Genomic DNA, 20,100 nt, shown 5'->3' on the forward strand with positions numbered 1-20,100 from the left:
CCTTTTGCAGGCCCTATATCAGCCCATTCCTGGCGGTTCCGAAATGACAACCATGCCGTTTTACCTAGTAGGCGCGCGAGCTGAAGACGCCGTAGGGCGACGATGGGGGTCTGGGTGGCTGGCATGGTAATCTGGCGACGCCTCCCAGAAAGCCCCGCTGCGCGAACAGGCAGTCTCGGGAAAAGAAATGCACCATCCATCAGCGTGGGTGTCGCGCTGTGTTGGGTGCCTTGAGAGTTTATTTTGCAGGGAGAAAGTTGAGGCTGCTGGAACATGCTCGAACCACGATCCACATGTGTTCGCAACGTCCAACGGCCCCTGCGACCATGTCTCATTAACTCGTTCAGGCAGAGGGTGTGGCGTTCTGCGCTGGCAGTGTATCATCATGGCAGTAGAAAATCGGCGAACCCAGATTGATGTGTCCTCTAGATGCGGCGCATATAGCGTAATGGCGGTAGCGTGTCAATCCATCGGCTCCGCTGTTGGGTGAACCTGGGACGAACCGTACCAGATCCGACGGAACGATCTGAAACAAACCATTCGATCTGCCAGAATTAAATCGCCTGGCGCAGCGTGATTAAGCAGTCTGGCTCGTCTGTCACCTGGCACCAATGTGATGTAGTAGTACAGTAAGGCGCCGGCGGTGGTTGCATGGGTCGCGGCGGATAGTCAGCGCGTCGATGCTAGGCACGTAATTTACGGCCCACTGGCTGGCACAAAGTGGGTCTTGGGCTAGCCGTGCACGCTAAACCATGCATCCCTGCAACATCTGGTCCCCTTACCCACGTCTGATGGAAGGGACGTTGGAGCGCCCCTTCCATCTGTTGGTCTGCGGCTTCCTCATCTGTTTTCTCTTCCGCGAGGCTGCATCCTACACCAGTCCTTCCTTCTCAACACACGTCGTGGCGAAGACCACCACATTGATTGTTGCTCTCTGACAGCTCTGCCCTCCAAGTCGGGGTCCACACCGTCCGTGTTCCTCTGCGCGCTGCTGTCGTTCTCCGCGCCAACCTCCACGCCTCGACTCGCACCCGTCAGTACGCTTGCGAGACGCGCTCCCACGCCCGCCTGTACGTAGCCATCCTCCATCACCACCATCAAGCAGCATCTCCTGACTCATCCAGATCGACAGCCCGGCGACCCTTCAGTTGCTCCAGTCTGGTCTTCCCCTCCATCAGACTATTCCGTCACTGTCGCAGCTTCAGTAGCGCAGACGTCGCATTGTAGCCAGATCGGTCGCAAGCAGCCTTCATGGCACAACACCAGCAACCCTCGCCCACTACGGGCATGCCTCCGCATCATGTAGGGCAGCATCATCCCGCACACGCGCAGGTGAATGGACACCCGCCGCACGCGACCCAGCCCAAGACACCGTCGCAGTACTTGGGGCAATTGACCGAGGCTGTATGGACTCAGATGGGTAAGCCAGTATCCAGTGTGCGCAGGACCGGCACAGACTAACACCCAACAGGCTCCCTCTCTGAGCAAATGCAAGACTTGGAAGGTGCCATGCAATGCTACGAACAGGCCTTGAAGTTCAACCAGTGGTCTGTGCCAGCTATGCAAGGTATCGCGTGCATTCTGCGCACCAAAGATGCCTTTCCAGCAGCTGTCGAATACTTGCGCACGATTCTCAAAGTCGACCAAGCCAATGGCGACGTTTGGGGCAGCCTCGGTAAGAAATTTGCGCGCATCTTTCGCGAATCATCTCACTAACAAAACCAGGTCACTGCTACCTGATGATGGATGACTTGCAGCAGGCGTACTCTGCCTACCAGCAGGCGCTGTACCATCTGTCTGACCCAAAGGAGCCCAAGCTCTGGTATGGCATCGGAATACTATATGACCGCTATGGATCGCTTGAGCACGCCGAAGAGGCCTTCTCGCAGGTAATGCGCATGGAGCCTACGTTCGAAAAGGCAAACGAGATCTACTTCCGCCTTGGCATAATCTACAAGCAGCAGCAGAAGTTCAACCAAAGTCTAGACGTAAGCAACTTGAATCTCACCCCACGAACGCTTCTAACAGTCGACAGTGCTTCAAATACATCGTGACCAATCCTCCTCGCCCACTTACCGAAGAGGATATCTGGTTCCAGATTGGACATGTGTACGAACAGCAGAAAGAGGTTTGTCTCACCAAGCTTCGTAAGCTTTCACCGCTGACATGACGATTAGTTCGAAGCAGCCAAGGGCGCCTACCGCCGGGTTCTCGAGCGTGATGCCAACCACGCCAAGGTCCTACAGCAGCTGGGCTGGCTACACCACCAGCAGAGCACCAACTACGCTAGCCAGGAGCAGGCCATTGAGTACTTGGAGAAGTCTGTTGCTTCCGGTAAGCATTGTATCCCCATGTGATTATGCGCGTGTATCTAATCCATTGCTCTAGATCAAACGGACGCGCAGAGTTGGTACCTGCTGGGACGCTGCTACATGTCACAGCAGAAGTACCCCAAGGCGTACGAGGCTTATCAGCAAGCCGTGTACCGTGACGGCAGGAACCCGACCTTCTGGTGCAGCATTGGTGTACTGTACTACCAGATCAACCAGTACCGCGACGCGCTAGATGCATACTCCCGTGCCATCCGCCTCAACCCCAACATCTCAGAAGTCTGGTACGACCTCGGCACACTGGTAAGTAGTTGATCGTCCCTGGACTGAAAGCTCTTCACTAACAATGGCACAGTACGAGTCCTGCAACAACCAGACAGCGGATGCACTAGACGCATACCAGCGCGCGGCCGACCTCGACCCTTCTAATGTACACATCAAGGCTCGCCTGCAGCTTCTGCAGAACGGACAGACGTCTGCTGGCGCTCCGAACCAGGGCAATGCTCCTATACCCCAAGACGTGCACCCTCAAGCCTACCAGCCTGCCTCTGTACATGGACCTACCGCTCCGCAATGGGGCGCACCTCAGCCCCAGCAGCCTCCGCAAGGTCCTGCTCCTCCAGCCCTAGCGCCCGGATGGGATCGCCCTCTGGCACAGATCCGCGACCCTGGCCTTCCACCACAGCAGCTGAACCCATATGAGCAGCGCGAGGGCATCCGACCGCCTACACAGCATGCTCCCCAGAGGCCCGTAAGCCCCCGACAGGAAGCTCCCAGGTCATACGCAGAGCCTCCTCGTCCTCCCACAAACGGACCGGGTCCTCAAGGGCCAGCTGGTCCCCCACCTCCCGGACCACCCGGGCCAATGCGCCGTGGCATGTCTCCATCGCCGAAGACACACCATGCTGCTCCCAGCCCCTACCACCCTCAGCCACCGCAGCTGACACCCCAGGCGGCTCATGCGCAGCCACAACCACCTCTGCCCCTACATCAGCAACAGCAGCCACCTCAGCCTAACCGTATCTCCAACCCGAACTACGGTCCTCACGCTGGTAGTGTTCCTCCTCCACCCCCGCCCCCACCTACAGGTCTTGGTGGCCCACCATCTCAGGCCTCTAGCCAGAGTGGCGTACCCCCATATGGTGTTCGCCCTGCCAGCCCACCTCCGGAAGTGCGCCCAATCGTTGAGAACCGAGCGGGATCTCCGCGCAACGGATACCAGGGACCGTACCAGCACCATGCTGATCCTTCTGCTACCGGTGGCATTGCTAGCGGAGCTCCTCCGCCAGCTTCTGCCCAGACGGCTGCTGAGCAAGCAGCCCGCGAGCGCGACGACCGACCGCCGACTGCTCCACCGAAGCGACACCGCGAGTGGGAGGAGAATGACCACGCGAATGCAAAGCCTCCCATGAACGACGAGAAGCGTCAGAAGATGGAAGAGCCTCACAGCCGCCGTCCAACTCCCCCACACCGCATGTCGTCTCCTCAGGTGCCGCGTCAGAGCCCTCAGGAAGGTCCCGATCCCCGGCGCTTCAACGATGGCTACCACCCGTCTGAGGCTGCTCACCACCCGCCGTCGCTCCCACCCATGGCAGCTGCGCGACCATTATCTCGTATGTCAGAGACACCAAAGCAGGAACGCATCGAGCGACCTGAACACCACGAGCCGGCTGCCCGCCAGATGGATGTGGATGAGAACTACGACGATGAGGGCGATGACGCAAAACCTACCGCGCCCAAATCTGAGCGCAGTAGCCCTCGCAATGCGCCCACCAACGGCGTTCCTTCTCATGCTCCCACGCCAGCCGAGCAAAAGTCTTAGGATGATTTCGAGGTACTCTTCGGGCAGCACTAGAATTCTGACAGGGTTTTACTTTCTTGTTTTTGCAATTAGTTACATGAGAATTGGGGAGTTGGGGATGTCTAGTTGGAGGGCAAAACATGGAAGAGACGTGGTAACGTACTTCCGCATGGCGATGATACCCTGCGCGCCTTACATAGTCTCCGCGCTTTTCGAGTGTTGTATGTATTTCTTAATCACCCACGAGAATGAAAATGCGATTATCACTATATACCCTGTTTCCTTGGTGTGCACTTCGACTTGATCGTATCATTTAAGTGACTACTGTTTATTAGTAGCGCAAATGGTGTCATTACTCGCTGCGACTTGCGGTGATCAAGGTCGGCGCAAATGGTGGGGTTGCTCACCTGCTCGTGGAAACGCCCGCAGTTAGCTGCAGTTGCGTCATCGCAGCGCGCTGCATCGCGAAATCATGGAAAGGCTTCTCCAACATCTTCCTCGCTATACTGTACATCCTAACTACGCGAAGCTCTCGTCTATCTCATACATTCCCAAACGACTGACGCGCCATAACGACCAACCATCCTCCTGTGTCGTTGTCCAAAATCACCAATCCACACGTCGCACCTTCCACTCCATCGTCTCCGTCTCACGTCCTTCCCTACCCATACGTGCTTGTTGCGTCAAAACCGTTCGCCTGACCGCCCTTCGTAACATGTCTTCCGACGCCGACTACGCCGCTTTTCTCGACAAAGCAAATCAGGACACTGGCTCTGCGGAGACCAAGGACGCGTCGCAGAAGAAGAGCTATGGCACCAAGAGCGTGAACACGGCCGTACCCAAAGCGCTAGAACAAGTAGAAGAGTACTATGTCAGCGACTCAGATGAGCCGTTTGAACCGGTTGCGTTAGAGTTTGATGGCGACAGCGTGTCCGCTGGTGGGATTCCCCTCATTTACGCGCACACCGACGACAAGCCTCACGAAGTATAACATGCGCTAACATACACACAGACGATCTGAAGAAGCTCATCGGAAGCGACTCGGTAGAAGAGGTCAAAGGCACCGACTTCGAGAGCCAATACAAAAAGATCATCGACGCGGTGAAGGCAGCCGGTAACGGGACCGTCAACGTATACCGGGTGGAGCTGTCGGGCACCAGGGCAGAGTACTACGTGGTAGGCGTGGACAAGGCGGAAGGCAGGATCGTGGGTCTCAAGGCTCTTGCCGTAGAGTCGTAAGCAGCAATGCACCGGGAAATGAAGACATGAACATGATCACGATGCGCTGCGCCGGATTATACACATACCGATCTACATCGAACACGTTCCTTCCTGCGATGATGGGGCTCGGGTGCCCATGGCGCGAATAACGCCGTTTGAAACACGTCGCGCTCGCTGGGTTATGGTTGACAGTCAACGGGTCTCACTGACAAGATGGTGGAGCGTGCAGGTTACTGATGCGACGTCAGAAATTCGATTAGTAGATGTAATCTGCTGGTAGATCTGCGCTACGTGCATCTCTACATACTGTACGGTTGTCATAGCTTTGGGCTTCAGTGTGGACTTGTTTTCTCCAACCTCCCCTTCAATTATCGTACATGTTTGGATAAGAAAACATGTATGCATGGTCGCATGATGCCTGTGCGTGTATGCACGCGGCAATGGTGAAGCCCATACGACACGCATGAGTCGCGCGGCGTGCTTCGAACCGCCAGTATGGCAAGAGACGTCCAGCAGGCTCGTTGCTCGACTTCAGCTAACACGACATATAGATAGTTCAGCCTCGTGTACGTCAAGACCGCAGCCTTGCAATACGGTATCGATATATAGTTTGATTGGTTGTTCAAACACACTAGTTCGCCCAATCCGGCTATGCCTCGGCCGGACGTTGCAAAGTTCCAGAACCGGGCGGTCAGCTGCGCCTCCGAGCTTCATTTCGGGTGTACCCTAGGGAGCGCTTGGCCCCGGGCAATGGGATCCAGCAGTCTCAACCAGATTGGAAGCCGACCGATACGTGTCGGGAAGCCTAGGACGACGGCAAGCTGGACAGACCGGCGTGGAGTGGGTTGATTAAGATGCAGACGACGATAGGGAACGGTAGAGACGAAACGGATGGGTTAGAGCATTGGCCATTGCATGTCTCGGGGATCCGAAAAGAAGGTGAGGGACGTGGGAAGGATCAAAAAGGATGGTGTCAGATCGCCACGCTATCTTCGGCAGCGATACGGTGGGCGACCTGGTCAACACGAGATAAGATCGTGAAGTTACATGTACGTTTCTCAACGGTCGTGAGCACGAGGCACGTTCTTGTAAATGGTACCTTGGTACAAGTGCGGTAGCAAAGGCCGCTTGCGAGGATGGGGGATTGCGGTTATGATATATGGGCCGACGCGTAATGGTAGAGACGATGATCTTAGGCTATCGATTGCGCGTGCAAAGACGCGGATGCGCGTTTGGATTCTTGGAATACCGTGTTGAGGCGCGGGATATGCAGAGCTAGCGGTTGCGATGCAGCATGCAGGCGGTTTCTATAGAGACAATCGTGTGTACCGTGGAGAGGCTGCATGTGAGGGGTGTTGAGGGGAATGACGGCTTGGTTGAAGGCGTCAAAGTTTGGGTGACAGGCAGACAGACAGACAGCAGCACGACGGGCTTCACGCATGACATGGCAATTTGGGTACTTTTTGACAGGCTCCACCATAGGAGAGGCAGTGGAAAAGTGTTGAAACGGGCTTGGTAAATTTAGCAAGGCTCTCCCGCTGGTGTGCGTAAGCGGGCCTTTGAATCTTCGCCGCATGCAAGCGCCGTGGCAGCGACGATTGGCCGCTCCTTAGTCGAGCTTCGAGATCTTCGCCCTCCCTGGAGTCCGTGTGGGCCCGACTCAGGAACAAAGCCCTAACCTCTCCCACCACCCACCGCTGCTTGCCACTCTCTGACCACGGCGCCGTCGCTTGTTGTGTTCCTGTCACTATCCCACAACATATCAGTGCCTCTCTTTGTTGCATTATTTCCCGCATCATTACCATCGCCATTCTAATCTGCACCTTCCAGCCCAGTGCGTCCTGCGTCATCCGTCATTCGCGCCTGCTGCCGTTGACCAGCGCCTGCCCTGCCAAGTCCCTTATCCTGGGCGCCCCCGTTTGGGCCAGGAGCCATCGATTCACCTCCCCTTGAACCTCGACCTCCCCCATTTCCCTCACGCCGCCCTCCTTCCTGCTCCTCGACGCCCAGCAGCGATACCGAGCAGCATCGCATCACGAGTGGAGGATATTCGGCTTCCCGTGTGCTTTACCTGACACCACTAGCTGCAGCATAGCCCCTGTTAGGAATTTGCCCACCCGCGTGCCATAGGTTACCGCAACACTCGTTTTCCACCTGCATACCGCCTACGCCGATTCATCCTCTTCACTTCGCTCTGCTATCCGAATAGCAGCTAGCCAGGAATTATCGCACACCCTCACCGCATACGCTCCCTCGCACCATGATGCCGCAATCGCCGAGGGGAGACGGGCCGCCCCATCTCCGCCTCAACTCGGGCTCCCACGAGCCCAGGACCGACGACAACTCGATGCCTGCTGTGCGCCCCAACACGGCACGAACCAACTCGGCGCGCTCGTTAACCCAGCCAATCCGTCCTGGCACCGCCCCAAGTCAAGGCATCCGATCGCCCGGCGCGCCCGATGTATACAGCAATGCGTCCATCGCAGAGTCCGCCGAGATGCTGCTCCCGCCGCAGAAGATCCGCACGCAGCGCTCCTACCGAGACGAATCGCCCATGCAATCGCCCTCTGGCTTTTCCTCGCGGCGGACAAGTTGGAGCTCAGACATGACGGGAGGGCCGTTTGCTTCGCCTTTCGACGACTCGAGAGCGCCGTCGCGGGCTGGCAGCGAAGAAGATCTCAACACCCAGACTGTCTCTGAGAAGTTCAACATCCACCCATCGGCTGGACTGTTGCTCTTCCCAGAAGACGTGGAGAAGGACGACTACCTGCACAATCCCGACCCGAACGAGAAGGACAAGAGAGACTGCGATGTCTTCACGCGAAGAGGTATAGTCAATTTGGGTGGTTTGGCTATCCTCGCGCTCGGTCTTCTCATGCTTTTCATCGGTTATCCCGTTCTGTATGTATTTGCGCTTCCGACGATTCTCGACCTTACTAACGCATCGCAGCACCTTCGTCGAGGATCTCACGGCACCAGAACGAGGTCCATGCACAGACAATCCCCTGTGCATAGAAGGCAAGCAAAACGAGCCGCTACTGAACAACCTACGAAAGGGCCTCATCGACCCCGATACGCCCAAGGAGGCCATGACGCGAACATCGTACAACGGCGAGGAGCAGGTCTTGGTCTTCTCAGACGAGTTCAACACTCCCGGTCGCACCTTCTACGACGGAGATGACCCATTCTTCCAAGCTGTTGATATTTGGTACGGTGCTACTATGGATTTGGAGGTAAGTTTCGAAATAGCCATCTTCAGATTGCAGCGCTGACATGTTCCAGTGGTACGACCCAGATCAAGCCTACACCGAAGACGGCGTTCTTGTCCTGAAATTCACCAAAGAGAAGAGCCACGGCCTCGATTACCGCTCTGGTATGATCCAGTCGTGGAACAAGCTCTGCTACAAGGGTGGACATTTGGAAGCCAGCATTTCGCTGCCTGGTCGTGGTAACACAAGTGGTTTCTGGCCCGGTTTCTGGACTATGGGCAACTTGGCTCGCCCCGGTTACCTCGCCTCGACTGAGGGGCTTTGGCCATACAGTTACCACGACAAGTGCGACATTGGTATCACACCGAACCAGAGTTCATACGACGGTCTCAGCTACTTGCCTGGTATGAAGCTACCCGCTTGCACCTGCGAGGGCCAAGACCATCCCAGTCCCGGCAAATCCCGCAGTGCTCCGGAAATCGATGCTTTGGAAGGTTCAGTCCATTTCCTCGGTCCTGGAGAGTCCAACGCCATTGGTGTCGTGTCTCAGTCCTTCCAAGCAGCACCGTTCGACACATGGTACATGCCTGACTATGGTAAGCTCTCTCACTTCCGTTTGATCGGATTCAACTAATGTTTGGCAGAATACATGGAACTCTATGATACCTCGATTACCACGATGAACGCCTACAAGGGTGGTCCCTTCCAGCAAGCTATCTCTGGTTTGACCAACTTGAACAACGACTGGTACAACGGCAAGCAGTACCAGACATACTCATTCGAATACAAGACCGGTGACGAAGGTTTCATCACCTGGTATGTCGGAGAGGACAAGACCTGGACCATGAGCGCACCAGCGACGCGTGCCAACGGTAACATTGGCACACGAGTCATCCCGGAAGAGCCAATGTCCATCATTGCCAACTTCGGAATGTCGAACAGTTTCGCAGCCATCAACATCGAGGATATCGAGGCGGTTGACCTCCCGGCCAAGATGCGCATAGATTACATCCGCATCTACCAGCCAAAGGACAATCAGATCATGACTTGTGATCCCGAGGGCTACCCTACCACCGACTATATCAGGAACCACCCTGAGCCTTATGCGAACCCTAACATCACTGACTGGTAAGTTCATGCATCACATTTCTTATGATAGTACTAACATGAACCAGGAAATCCAGCAAGTACGACTGGCCCAAGAACTCCTTCATGGATGGTTGCAAGGCAGAAGTAGAGACCTAGTGACCTGCAACTTCCCAGAGACTGCTGGCTTTCGGTCTCTGTTGTCATCACTTCCCTTGTGTCGACTACCTTACGTGGCCATGGCAGTACGACGAATACCCCTCAAGATTGGAGTTCCCTCGCAAAAAAGCACGTTAATTATAGATCATCGTTTCCTCTTTTCGACCTTTTCGAAGGCCACATTAGCATTTGCATGGAGCCGGGGGCGTTTACGACATTTCGAATCTCACATGCCTTCGCCTTCGCCTTACTCGGGGACCCAAGATGTTATCTGGCCTGCGTGCGACTGTCCGGTTTCCTGGAACTAGGGGCCACTACTTCAATGCACCGCCGTCGCGCCGATACACAAGCCGCCTGTCGCTCGCTTCGACTGCGCCCGTCCAGTTGTCCATTGAACGATCCCCTTTCAGCAGCGGCTTCGTCGGCAAAGAATCTTTTCCAACCTTCTCACATATAAACGGCGCGCGCAACTCTGTATATCACGGCATCTGTTCTTCCATGCATCGCCTGTACAAAGCATACTTGCAACATCAAGACTTTTCAAGACCGCCTTTCTGTTTCCCGTCTTCTTCCCTCATCTTCTTTCCAGGGTCTTGGTCAAAGTGGAGTTGCTGGGCGGCGCCTTACAGCTTCCAATCACCCCAACTTCTTCTTCCTTTCTTCTTTCGATCATCTGAATTGTTGTCTTGTAATGCATCGCTTGGCTTCTATTTCTGCTGCTTCATCTTTTTCTTTTGATATTGTTGGATATTTTTGGGAGCAAATATGGCAAAGGGACTACTGGGGATGGAATGATGAATGAGGAAATCTTGTCTTTTTATATTGATATATCCGGGCGTTTTTAATGTTTAGCAGAGGGAGACGACGTAGATGTGGGAGGAGGGGTTGAGGTGGCGGCGGCGGTGGAAGAAGCCGCTGCTGTTGTCGGTAGAAGGGTGGCATATGAATGGTGTTGGAGATGAGAGAAGAGGAAGAGTAGACAGGAGATAACATACCCCCTGATGTGTATACTGAGAGTTTATTCAATCAAGTTCAACAAACAACACTTCTTTTCTTGCATGTGTGAAGCTTGTGGACGTGTGTGGTACGACGTGGAAATGCCGTTGAACAAGGGATACACGGGTGTCTGGCTTGAGACGTGGCAGTGCAGTTCTTCAAGTCCTTCCAATGTATCCTCATCAAGAATCGATGTCACGCAGTCTAGTCCTCACACGTCACAACATAGCCAGCATTGACAACATGTCAAGATCGAAATCCCATTGATCCTTTCCCACAACGCCTACCATTCACCCAAGCATCCCACCCAAACACACCGGTATACCTAAATACTAATAAAGAAGCTCTTCTCCCCCTCCTTCGGCTCCACCCACGCACGCTTCAAAATCGGATCCGCACAACTAATCCGTATCCGCTCAACCGTCGCAGGCGACGTAAGCGACAAAAGCGATGTTTCGCCAAATTGTGTGCGCGCAGCTTTCAACGCGTCGCGAATGGCGAAGAAGACAGCGCTGCCCATGAAGAGGGGGGGTTCGCCTAGTGGTATCAAAGTCAGTAAAACAGCCCTGGTATGCAAGACGACGGTGGTGGATAAGGAAAGAAAAGTGTAAAAAGAAAACTTACCAACACCCCTACTCCTCTGAATAGTCCTCAGATTCTCCCAATTCACATCCTTAAGCAACGTGACGTTCATAACTTGAGGCACATCCCTAAACCCAGGGATCTTATAATTCCCGGGCCCCTTCGTCGCGACCCCACCCGTCCCCCTCAACCACAGTGACTCCTCAGTCGTAAACAGCCCCTGACCCTGCACAAACGCGCCTTCAATCTGTCCATAGTCGATCGCAGGGTTGATACTGCGGCCAACATCCATTTTGATATCAGCGCGACGAGTCGTCCAGTCACCAGTGAGGGTATCGATTTCGACCTCGGCGGCGGCAACGCCCTGTGTGAAGTAGAAGAACATCTGGCCTGTGTTTGCGCCCCAGACATAGCCTATATCGGGGGTTTTGTAAAACCCTTGTGCGGAGAGGTTGACGCGGGAGAAGTAGGCGGCGTGGGCGAGGTCTTTCATGGAGGCGTCTTTGCCTAGTTTTTCGCGGAAGGGGGCGAGGCGGGCGTTTAACTCCACACATGCGTTGTGGATGGCGTAGCCGTTTAGGTCCGAGGAGGCGGAGGCGGCGGTCGAGGAACTGTTTGCGACGGTGTTGGTGGCGGTTTCGCTGATGAAGACGGAGTCGAGGGGGACGCCTAGCGTTTCCGCCGCGATTTGCGTCATCTTGGTGTGTAGGCCTTGGCCCATTTCTGTGCCGCCGTGCGCGACGAGGATGCTGCCGTCGTGGTAGATGTGGACGAGGGCGCCGGCTTGGTTGAGGAAGAGGGCGGTGAAGGAGATGCCGAATTTGGTGGGGATGATGGAGAGACCGCGTTTGTTCCACTTGTGTGTTTTGTTGAACTCTTCGATTTCTGCGCGGCGTTGGGCGTAGGCGGATTCTTCTTGGACTTGCTTGTACATGAGCGGGACGTACCAGTCTTTAATTTCTTGGTTGAAGTGCGTGACCATGTTTGTGGAGGGCGAGTAAAAGTTGATTTCTCGTAGCTTCTCAACGGGGATGTTGAGGTGGTCGGCGACTTCTTCCATGTAGGTCTCTGCGATGAACATGCCCTGTGGCCCGCCGAAGCCTCGGAATGCGGTGTTGGAGACAGTGTTTGTCTTGGCGACACGTCCGCGGACATGGATGTTGGGTATCGAGTAGCAGTTGTCGATGTGGGAGAGGGACCGTTCCACGACTGCACCAGAGAGATCCTGACTCCAACCACCATTGCAGAAGACGTCTGCATCAAGAGCTTGCAGCTTACCGTCCTTGTTGACGGCGACCTTCCAGCGAGCGAGGAAGGGATGTCGTTGTCCAGAAGTCATGATGTCTTCGTCTCGGTTCAACATACAGCGTACAGGTCGACGAACCTTGTTCGCTGCGCAAGCCACGATACCAGCCAGCTGGACTGAACGCGTCTCCTTACCACCAAAACCACCACCCATGCGCTTGACACGGGTGACAATCTTGTTGGCGGCGACACCGACGACCTTGGACACATATGCTTGCGTCTCGGCTGGGTTTTGCGTACTGCTGAAGATCTCCATCTCGCCATCCTCAGGCTTGGGGACAGCGACACATGCTTGAGTCTCAAGGTAGAAGTGCTCTTGACCGCCCATGCGTGCGACACCAGTGAAGACGTGATCGGCCTCCGCAAACGCCTTCTCTGTATCTCCCTTCTGGATGTGACGGAAGTGGTTGAAGTAGCTATCCTTCTCGATTGCCTCTTCAATCGTGAAGATAGCCGGGAGGTCTTCATACTCGATCTTGACAGCACGTGCGGCCTGCTCTGCATGTTTCGCTGTGTCAGCCAAGATCATACCGATTGGCTGACCAGCAGTGAAAACTTCGTCAAGAGCAAAGAACGTCTCATCGCAGGATGGTGCACCCCACCAGTTGGCTTCTGGGGATGCAAGGTCCTTGTGGTCGACGTACGTAACAACACCAGGAAGTTCCAGTGCGGGTTCGGCATCGACGGAGAGTAGCTTAGCGTGTGCCTTTGTCGAAAGTACCAAGCAGCCATACAACTCGTTCCTTTGCAGGGGAATGTCGTCAGTGTACTGTGCCTCTCCAGTGCACTGCTTCATAGCCGCGACATGGTTCTTCGACTGCCCAACTTCATTCTGGATGTACGCTTCAGCAGCCTTGTCGTCCTTCTTGCCTGAGCTGATATCTCTTTCAATCTCGCCGATTGCATGTGTATCGACTTCAACTTCCTCAGCGTGCAGCTCAGCCAGGATCTCATGGTAGAACTTGTAGAAAAAGCCGAGCGCGAGAGACTTCCTGTATGTCGCCATGCCACCCGGGACACCAAACCGCAAATCGAAGTCTTCTTCAAGCTTGTCCATGACGCCCTCCAGTGTTGGGAGATCAGAGAACTTCTTCCCTTGGAGGAAGTCCATTGCTTTCCGCGCGTGGATTGTCGTAGGTGCCATGCCACCGTATACCAGATCCACACTCTCGACTGTGTGCTGATCGTCCAGTGATATCCTCAAAGCAGCATTCACAATCGCAATGTCGTCATCTTTCCTCTTTGCCTGCTTGTACGCGCGGATGTACTCGCCCTTCTCTTTCGCAACCGGGATCTTCAATCCCGCAATGATGGCATCCGGAGGCAGTGCAGTCTGTCTATATCCCTTGAAGAACGTCGACATGGGAATCTCTGTCGTCTCCTTGAGGCTCTTCGCTATGAGCGTCGCATTCGTCGCAACAAACACCGGATTCAGATCGGAGATAGGACTTGCTGTTGCCAGGTTACCAGCGGGTGTACCCACATTCCTAATCTGTCGTCCAGCGAAATACCGGATCTGCTTGAGGATGGTAGCAAATGGTTGGCCTCGGACCGGTCCGTAATGTTCGAGAGCGTCTTTGCAAATCTCCTCCAGATCAGTGAGAACAACGTTTCCACCAATTTCGAGATGATCGTCGTGGAGTTTGAACTGCCGTAGTTCCGCGATGTCGCCGACAAAGACTGAAGCGTTGTAGTTCATGCCCTTGAACTTGATCTCGATTTGTGTTTCGGTCGAGCCACCAATGAGCTTTGCGGAGGGATAGACATCCTTGATCTCCAGTAACTGTTGCAAAGTCGTTGGTCGGAACCACCTCTTCTTCTTGTTACCGAACGCCAACGGCTTGAACTCGTGTTTCCGTAGCTGTGGGGGAAAGATCAACTCTGTGTCAGGCTTGTACTCGATGAAACCAGGTGGTGTGAATCGCTTGATCGGTTGGTCGTCATCAATGTTCTTGCCGCAACCTCCGCCATTCGCACCGTCCTTGTCCATACAACATCCGCCTCCACCGTTGGCCTTTGCTTTCGCGCAGCCCGATTTCACACTGAAGCTCTGCGCCGCGTCTAATATCGGCCTGTATCCTGTACACCGACAGAGGTTACCATCAAAGGCTTCCTCAACTTCGAGCTCGCTAGGTCCAACGTTGTTGCGGAGGAGAGCATATAATGACATGACGATGCCTGGTGTACAGAAACCGCATTGACTGCCATTGCCCTTTGCTATCCTCTCCTGTGCAGGATGTGGCCGCTTTACGTTGCCAATTCCTTCCACTGTTATGACGTGTTTGCCATCTACGCTAACGAGAGGTGCGAGGCATGCGTTTACGGAGGCGTGGTAAATCTTGTTCGTTGTGGGATTGAATTGCGATACAACCTGCAAATTGTCAGTTATCGACCTTGATATCTTGACCAATCTTTCCGATAGTCCCAGAACCAAAGTGCACTGTCTTTTAGTTTTGGACCCAGAGTCCTCCACCACAACCACGAGTCAAAGTAAAGCGGCAAACATACCACAGTACAAGCACCACACCCACCCTCCGCACACCCCAACTTCGTCCCCGTCAACCCAATCCCCCTCAAATACTCCAGCAGCGTAACTTCAGGATCCGCACTATCCAGCACAACCTTGGTGCCATTCAGATAAAACCGGAGTGTATCATCGTAATCAGCCGTGACTTCGTTCAGCGACTTGGTCGCGTCGCTCGACACGGCTGGTTGTGGGGATATGAGACCAGGCGCCATGTTTGCCACCCGCGGTGCTGTCGGTAATCAAAGAAGAAAGAGAGACGTAGAAGACACAAACACAGGCGAGAGGAATGGGGAAAAGAGAAGGAAGGCAAGAATGTCACGAAAGGTATCACAAGCTTGACCCTCTAGCTGTTCAGGGTCCTGTCCGTCGGGCTTGTGGGGAATAAGCAAACTAGATATGACAAGCGTGTGTACCGCGGCGGCAAGAGCTGTCGCGGCAGCGTGGAGCAGGTATTACATTACATGAGTTAGTTGAGTAGACGAATCAGCGTCGACGTGTTTGTCCCTTATCTTCGTACGCGGTCTAGGTTGCATAGGCAGTGGAGGCTCCGCGTGCAGGAGCTCGCCGATGGCCGTAGTTCGCGTTCTTGCCCCTCCAACCCCACCCCGCGGCTCGGCGACGACTGCTATAGGCACGTGAGCTGTCAGGTCGCTTGTCGCCTAGCATGGCGAGGTCCGCTGTTGTCGGAACGTTGGAATTCAGGGAGTGTGCCGATGGATATGTGTTGCTCGTTCCTTATCGATGCGAAGCGGGAAACAAGGAAATTTGACGAAGTGTAAGGTGCCAGTTTTTGAACACACGCTTTGCAATTGGATATATCTACAACTTCCCAACTCTCTTAAAAAGAAGTTCCTGTCTAGCGTATACACACAAACGTACGAAATGCGCCAATGAGTTCCTTATTTTCCATGTTAAGAAACCATGATGCTTGTTCCTCTTTCCTACCAATGCCCCAAATCCACCAATCCCTCAATCCTCCAATCCAACCCACCAACACCCATCCGCCCACTCCCAGTCCTCAAGACGACCATACATCTAGTACGGAATACCATCATACTCACCGTAGCCCAACGCCAAATTCATGTTCTGCAAGCACTGTGTCGCAGCACCCTTGAGCAGGTTATCAATCGTAGCGTTGACGACGACGCGCTTGCCCGAGCTGTGGACGGCGAAACCACCGATTTCGACGCCGTGCTTGCCAGAGATGTTCTTGACGAGCGGGGACTCGCCGACAATCTTGACGAGCTTCTCGCCGGCGTAGCGGTCCTGGTAGAGGTTGCGGATGTCGCGGGATGTCATTGTGCGGTTGAGGGGGATGGAGATGGTGTGCTGGTGGGGTGTTGTTAGTAACGCGATCAAGACTTTTTCTTTTAGATGGGAGGGAAGGGGGAACTTACGTGAATACCCTGGAACCAGACTGCAACGTGAGGGATAAAAGCAACCTCAGTGCCTAGCTGCCGTGAGATTTCTTTCTCGTGGATGTGGTCTGTCAAGCTGTAGGGGATGAGGTTGTTTTCGAGGTTCTTGACGTCGTTCTTGGGACTGGGCTTGGTGCCGGCCCCCGAGTAGCCTGAGACACCGAAGACGGTTGGCTGACCGCCGATGAACTCAAGCAAAGGCGCAATGCCGAGTTGAGCAGCAGTGGCGTAGCATCCAGGGTTGGCGATGCGTGTAGCGTCGGAGATCTTGGCGCGGTCAACGGTCTCTGGAAGGCCGTAGGTCCAGCTCTCGTCGAAACGGTAGTCGGCACTCAGATCGACAATGAGAGTTTCCTTGCCGCTCTCGTTGATGGCATCGACGAAGGGCTTGCACACGCCGTTGGGCAGGGCCATGACCCAGCAGTCGACCTCACCGTTCTCGGCCATCTTCTTCACATCTTCGGGTGACAGGTTCTCGTAAGTGATCTGTCGCTTGGTGTAGCCTTCAAGCTTCTTGCCGTTAAGTTCACGTGATGATACATGACGCAGGTCCATGTTGGGGTGCTTGTTAAGCAGCTCGATAAGAGCTTGTCCTGTGTAGCCTCGCGCACCAATCAGAGCAACCTTGGCAGGGTAGTCCCTGTGCTTGTGCTTGATACCGTATGGTGGGTTGGGGTTAGTGGTATCCATTGAGCGCGATGCAGTGGTAGCGAAGCCTCGGGACAACGCAGGAAGAGTCCTGTTCTGTCTAAGTTGAGGCCTTGCAGATTGGCCAGCAATGGTCGCGTAGCCCCGCGTCTGCTGGCCCTGCTTCAAACTGGCAACAAAGTCGGCCGCCCGTCGGAACTGAGCATCTAAGCTGTCCTTGAGCATGCTGCGACCCTGCTTCTGGTAGTTCTCGAGGAGCGAGAAGATCTCAGAAGACTCAGCCGCACCCCACCAGCAGAAGACTTCCTTCTCGCGGCGGAGGAAGCCATCCGTCTTCTCCAGGTGCCATTTGACGTAGTTTTGCGACTGGTCGTCTACAATCCAGTACATCTTGGGGTACTTTTGCTTCATGCGCTGGAAGACCAAGTCGTTCAGGTTGTTCAGGAAGGCATCCTTGGTCATGCTGAAGTGCGAGAGCTGTGCGAACTCACCGTCGGCAGTCGGTGGGTAAACGACGGCGACGACGCCCATGGAGTCATCATGGAAGACCTCAAATGGTCGCGTCTTGAGGTTCTGGATATATCTGTTGACCGCATCGGCAGCGTCGGCGGCTTTGCTCTTGGTGATAGCCTCTTGCAGAGCAGGGACGTCCAAATCCTCGAACTTGCTGGTCTCCTTCACACTGCCGCCGTTGCGGATAAGAGTGCCGCTTCCAGTATGGGTGAACAGCTCCTTTCCGAGGTTCGAGGGGTGGGTGATGGCTACACTCGACGTGCGCGGGAGACCGTCCAGGAGCTTCTTGGCCTCCACTATCTTAAGCTTCGTGCCGTATCTAACCCACGACTGCTTCATGTAGGTGTCGTACTCGCCCTCCAGGTTGATGTGGGGGATGAGCTTGGACTCGGCGTTGAAGAGTCCTCCCTTCTCAGAGAGGTAGATGACCTTCAGGGGCTGGAACTCGCGCGCCAGAGCTGCGGCAGCTACGTCGGCGTTGATGTTGAGGATCTGGCCGTCGAGCGTCTCGCCCATGGAGCACAGGATGGGCAGTTCCTTGTTCTCCAGCGCATCCATGATCTGCCTCTTGTTGACGGTGGTGATGTTTCCGACGTACTTCCACTTCTCCTTGTCCAGGTAGTCGGCCTGCAGAGCACCCGCGGTGATGGGCCGCGCGGGCACGCCCCAGTCCCTCTTCAGCGTCATGACCAGGTCCATGTTTGCCTCGAGGAACAGCTTGCGCGCAATGCCCAGCGTCTTCTTGTCCGTTACGCGTATGCCGTCAATGAAATCGGGCTCGACGCCCGAGTCGAGCAGCAGCTGGTTCATCTGCGGGCCGGCGCCATGGACGATGATGGGGTACAGGCCGATGGCGTGCAGCTGCTGGAGGGCAAAGCATAGCTCCTCGAGGTGGTCGGTGAGGATGGCGCCTCCGACCTTGACGACAGCGAACTGGTGCGGCGAGACGGAGCGGAACTGGCCGAGGTACTGGTCGACTTCGCGGCGGGAGCTGGAGCTGGCCAGCAGGTTGAGGAAGGCGGCGTAGATGGACGAGTTGCGGCCATCCTTGGACGTCGTGTACAGGCGGCTCGGGGTGCTGCTAGCGACGAGGGCTCGCGGGAGGGCTCGCGGCGTCTGGCTGGCGAGGACGCGGGAGGAGGATCGGGCAGCCACACGGCCGGCTCGTACAAAGCGCTGCATGGTGAGTGTCGCTCCCAAGAAGCAGAAGCAGTCGCAGTCGCTGCTCGGGCCCTGGGCGACTTAATCCAACGCGAATTGCTGCGGTGACTAGACTGTGGAGCCGTGAGGGACCAAATGGGTCGCGAGATATGACGCGGAAGCAACAAATTTCGCTGCGCCGTTATCGCTGCTTCCCCAGACCACAGGGAACTTTCCTAGCGCGGCCGGAGACAGCTACCTAAGTTTGCACGCATGGAGAACGGCAGCCGCAGATCAGACTTTTCAGGCATCATTCCTGCATGCCTACGCGCTTCGAGCTGCTGTTGAGGCAAATTTTCTCGACAAGACAAAAGGCCCTTTCCCAGCTTGCCCATCCTGCGCCGCACAACCCACAGCACTGTGGACACTAGCAGCATATGAGGACCTAGCACTAGGTTCACGGGAAAGATTAGGCGCCCTAGTTCTAAGGTATACTAGAACCAATATCTCTTACTTGAATCCATTGTATCATGCGAAGTAACAAAGATTGTGGTAGTGATACTGGAGATCTGAAAGCCTAGTCCTAAACGGGTAAGGTCCTGTTGCGTTCAGATGTCAACCACATGGAGTGACATTATAGTCCCTGATTACGGCAAACCTGCTCAGGTATCTCGAATTCCAATTGAGCTCTTACACCCCAATCGATGCACATAATGCTCACTCCGAATCCAGAAACCGCTACCACTATCGGCACAGTGACCAAATCATGCCTACCCAGGTGACATCCGGAACACCGCTCAAATATATGCACTTTACTCCAGACGAACATTTAAAGACAGTTCTTCAACAATTCCGTGAATATTTGATTGAGGCGAAAACGGATGAAATATCAAATTATCATTGGGGCATATACTCTAGTGTCCAGCCTCCGCATGTACCTGTCTACCGTCCAGCTCATAACTACCTATCGCTGCAAAAGCATCCTCTGAACCTACCTACATCCCTTGACTACACTCCCACATGCCATGGGTACTATGTTCACCTCATTTCCTCCCGTTGGCAAACCCTAGGACATATTAACCGCGCATCTGCATCCTCTACACAAGACCCAACCCCAAAAGCGCCGCTACTCCCAGAACCACACCTACACCTACACCTACGCCTG

At 54.8% G+C, this 20,100-nt stretch overlaps 5 protein-coding genes across 5 annotated transcripts; 3 read left to right on the top strand and 2 right to left on the bottom strand.

The window, feature by feature from the left end:
* Positions 1–1,251: 1,251 nt before the first annotated feature.
* J4E78_009245 (uncharacterized protein) lies at positions 1,252–4,152 on the top strand (the record flags this gene model as incomplete). Its single annotated transcript, XM_049369838.1, has 7 exons — positions 1,252–1,420; positions 1,472–1,675; positions 1,726–1,988; positions 2,036–2,128; positions 2,178–2,334; positions 2,389–2,633; positions 2,686–4,152. The coding sequence occupies 7 exons, from the start codon at positions 1,252–1,254 to the stop codon at positions 4,150–4,152; spliced, it is 2,598 nt and encodes an 865-aa protein (XP_049218468.1).
* Positions 4,153–4,846: 694 nt separating this feature from the next.
* J4E78_009246 (uncharacterized protein) lies at positions 4,847–5,370 on the top strand (the record flags this gene model as incomplete). Its single annotated transcript, XM_049369839.1, has 2 exons — positions 4,847–5,069; positions 5,144–5,370. The coding sequence occupies 2 exons, from the start codon at positions 4,847–4,849 to the stop codon at positions 5,368–5,370; spliced, it is 450 nt and encodes a 149-aa protein (XP_049218469.1).
* Positions 5,371–7,612: 2,242 nt separating this feature from the next.
* J4E78_009247 (uncharacterized protein) lies at positions 7,613–9,806 on the top strand (the record flags this gene model as incomplete). Its single annotated transcript, XM_049369840.1, has 5 exons — positions 7,613–8,253; positions 8,303–8,585; positions 8,635–9,157; positions 9,206–9,689; positions 9,737–9,806. 5 exons carry the CDS (start codon positions 7,613–7,615, stop codon positions 9,804–9,806), a joined length of 2,001 nt encoding a protein of 666 aa, XP_049218470.1.
* Positions 9,807–11,127: 1,321 nt separating this feature from the next.
* Positions 11,128–15,428, bottom strand: J4E78_009248 (uncharacterized protein; the record flags this gene model as incomplete). Its single annotated transcript, XM_049369841.1, has 3 exons — positions 11,128–11,339; positions 11,427–15,060; positions 15,198–15,428. The coding sequence occupies 3 exons, from the start codon at positions 15,426–15,428 to the stop codon at positions 11,128–11,130; spliced, it is 4,077 nt and encodes a 1,358-aa protein (XP_049218471.1).
* An 823-nt stretch (positions 15,429–16,251) lies between these two features.
* On the bottom strand, positions 16,252–18,977 carry J4E78_009249 (uncharacterized protein; the record flags this gene model as incomplete). Its single annotated transcript, XM_049369842.1, has 2 exons — positions 16,252–16,545; positions 16,614–18,977. The coding sequence occupies 2 exons, from the start codon at positions 18,975–18,977 to the stop codon at positions 16,252–16,254; spliced, it is 2,658 nt and encodes an 885-aa protein (XP_049218472.1).
* Positions 18,978–20,100: the final 1,123 nt, after the last annotated feature.

This window comes from Alternaria triticimaculans (genome assembly GCF_023758025.1).
Source record: "Alternaria triticimaculans strain BMP 0046 chromosome Unknown scaffold_19, whole genome shotgun sequence".
NCBI classification, from domain to species: domain Eukaryota; kingdom Fungi; phylum Ascomycota; class Dothideomycetes; order Pleosporales; family Pleosporaceae; genus Alternaria; species Alternaria triticimaculans.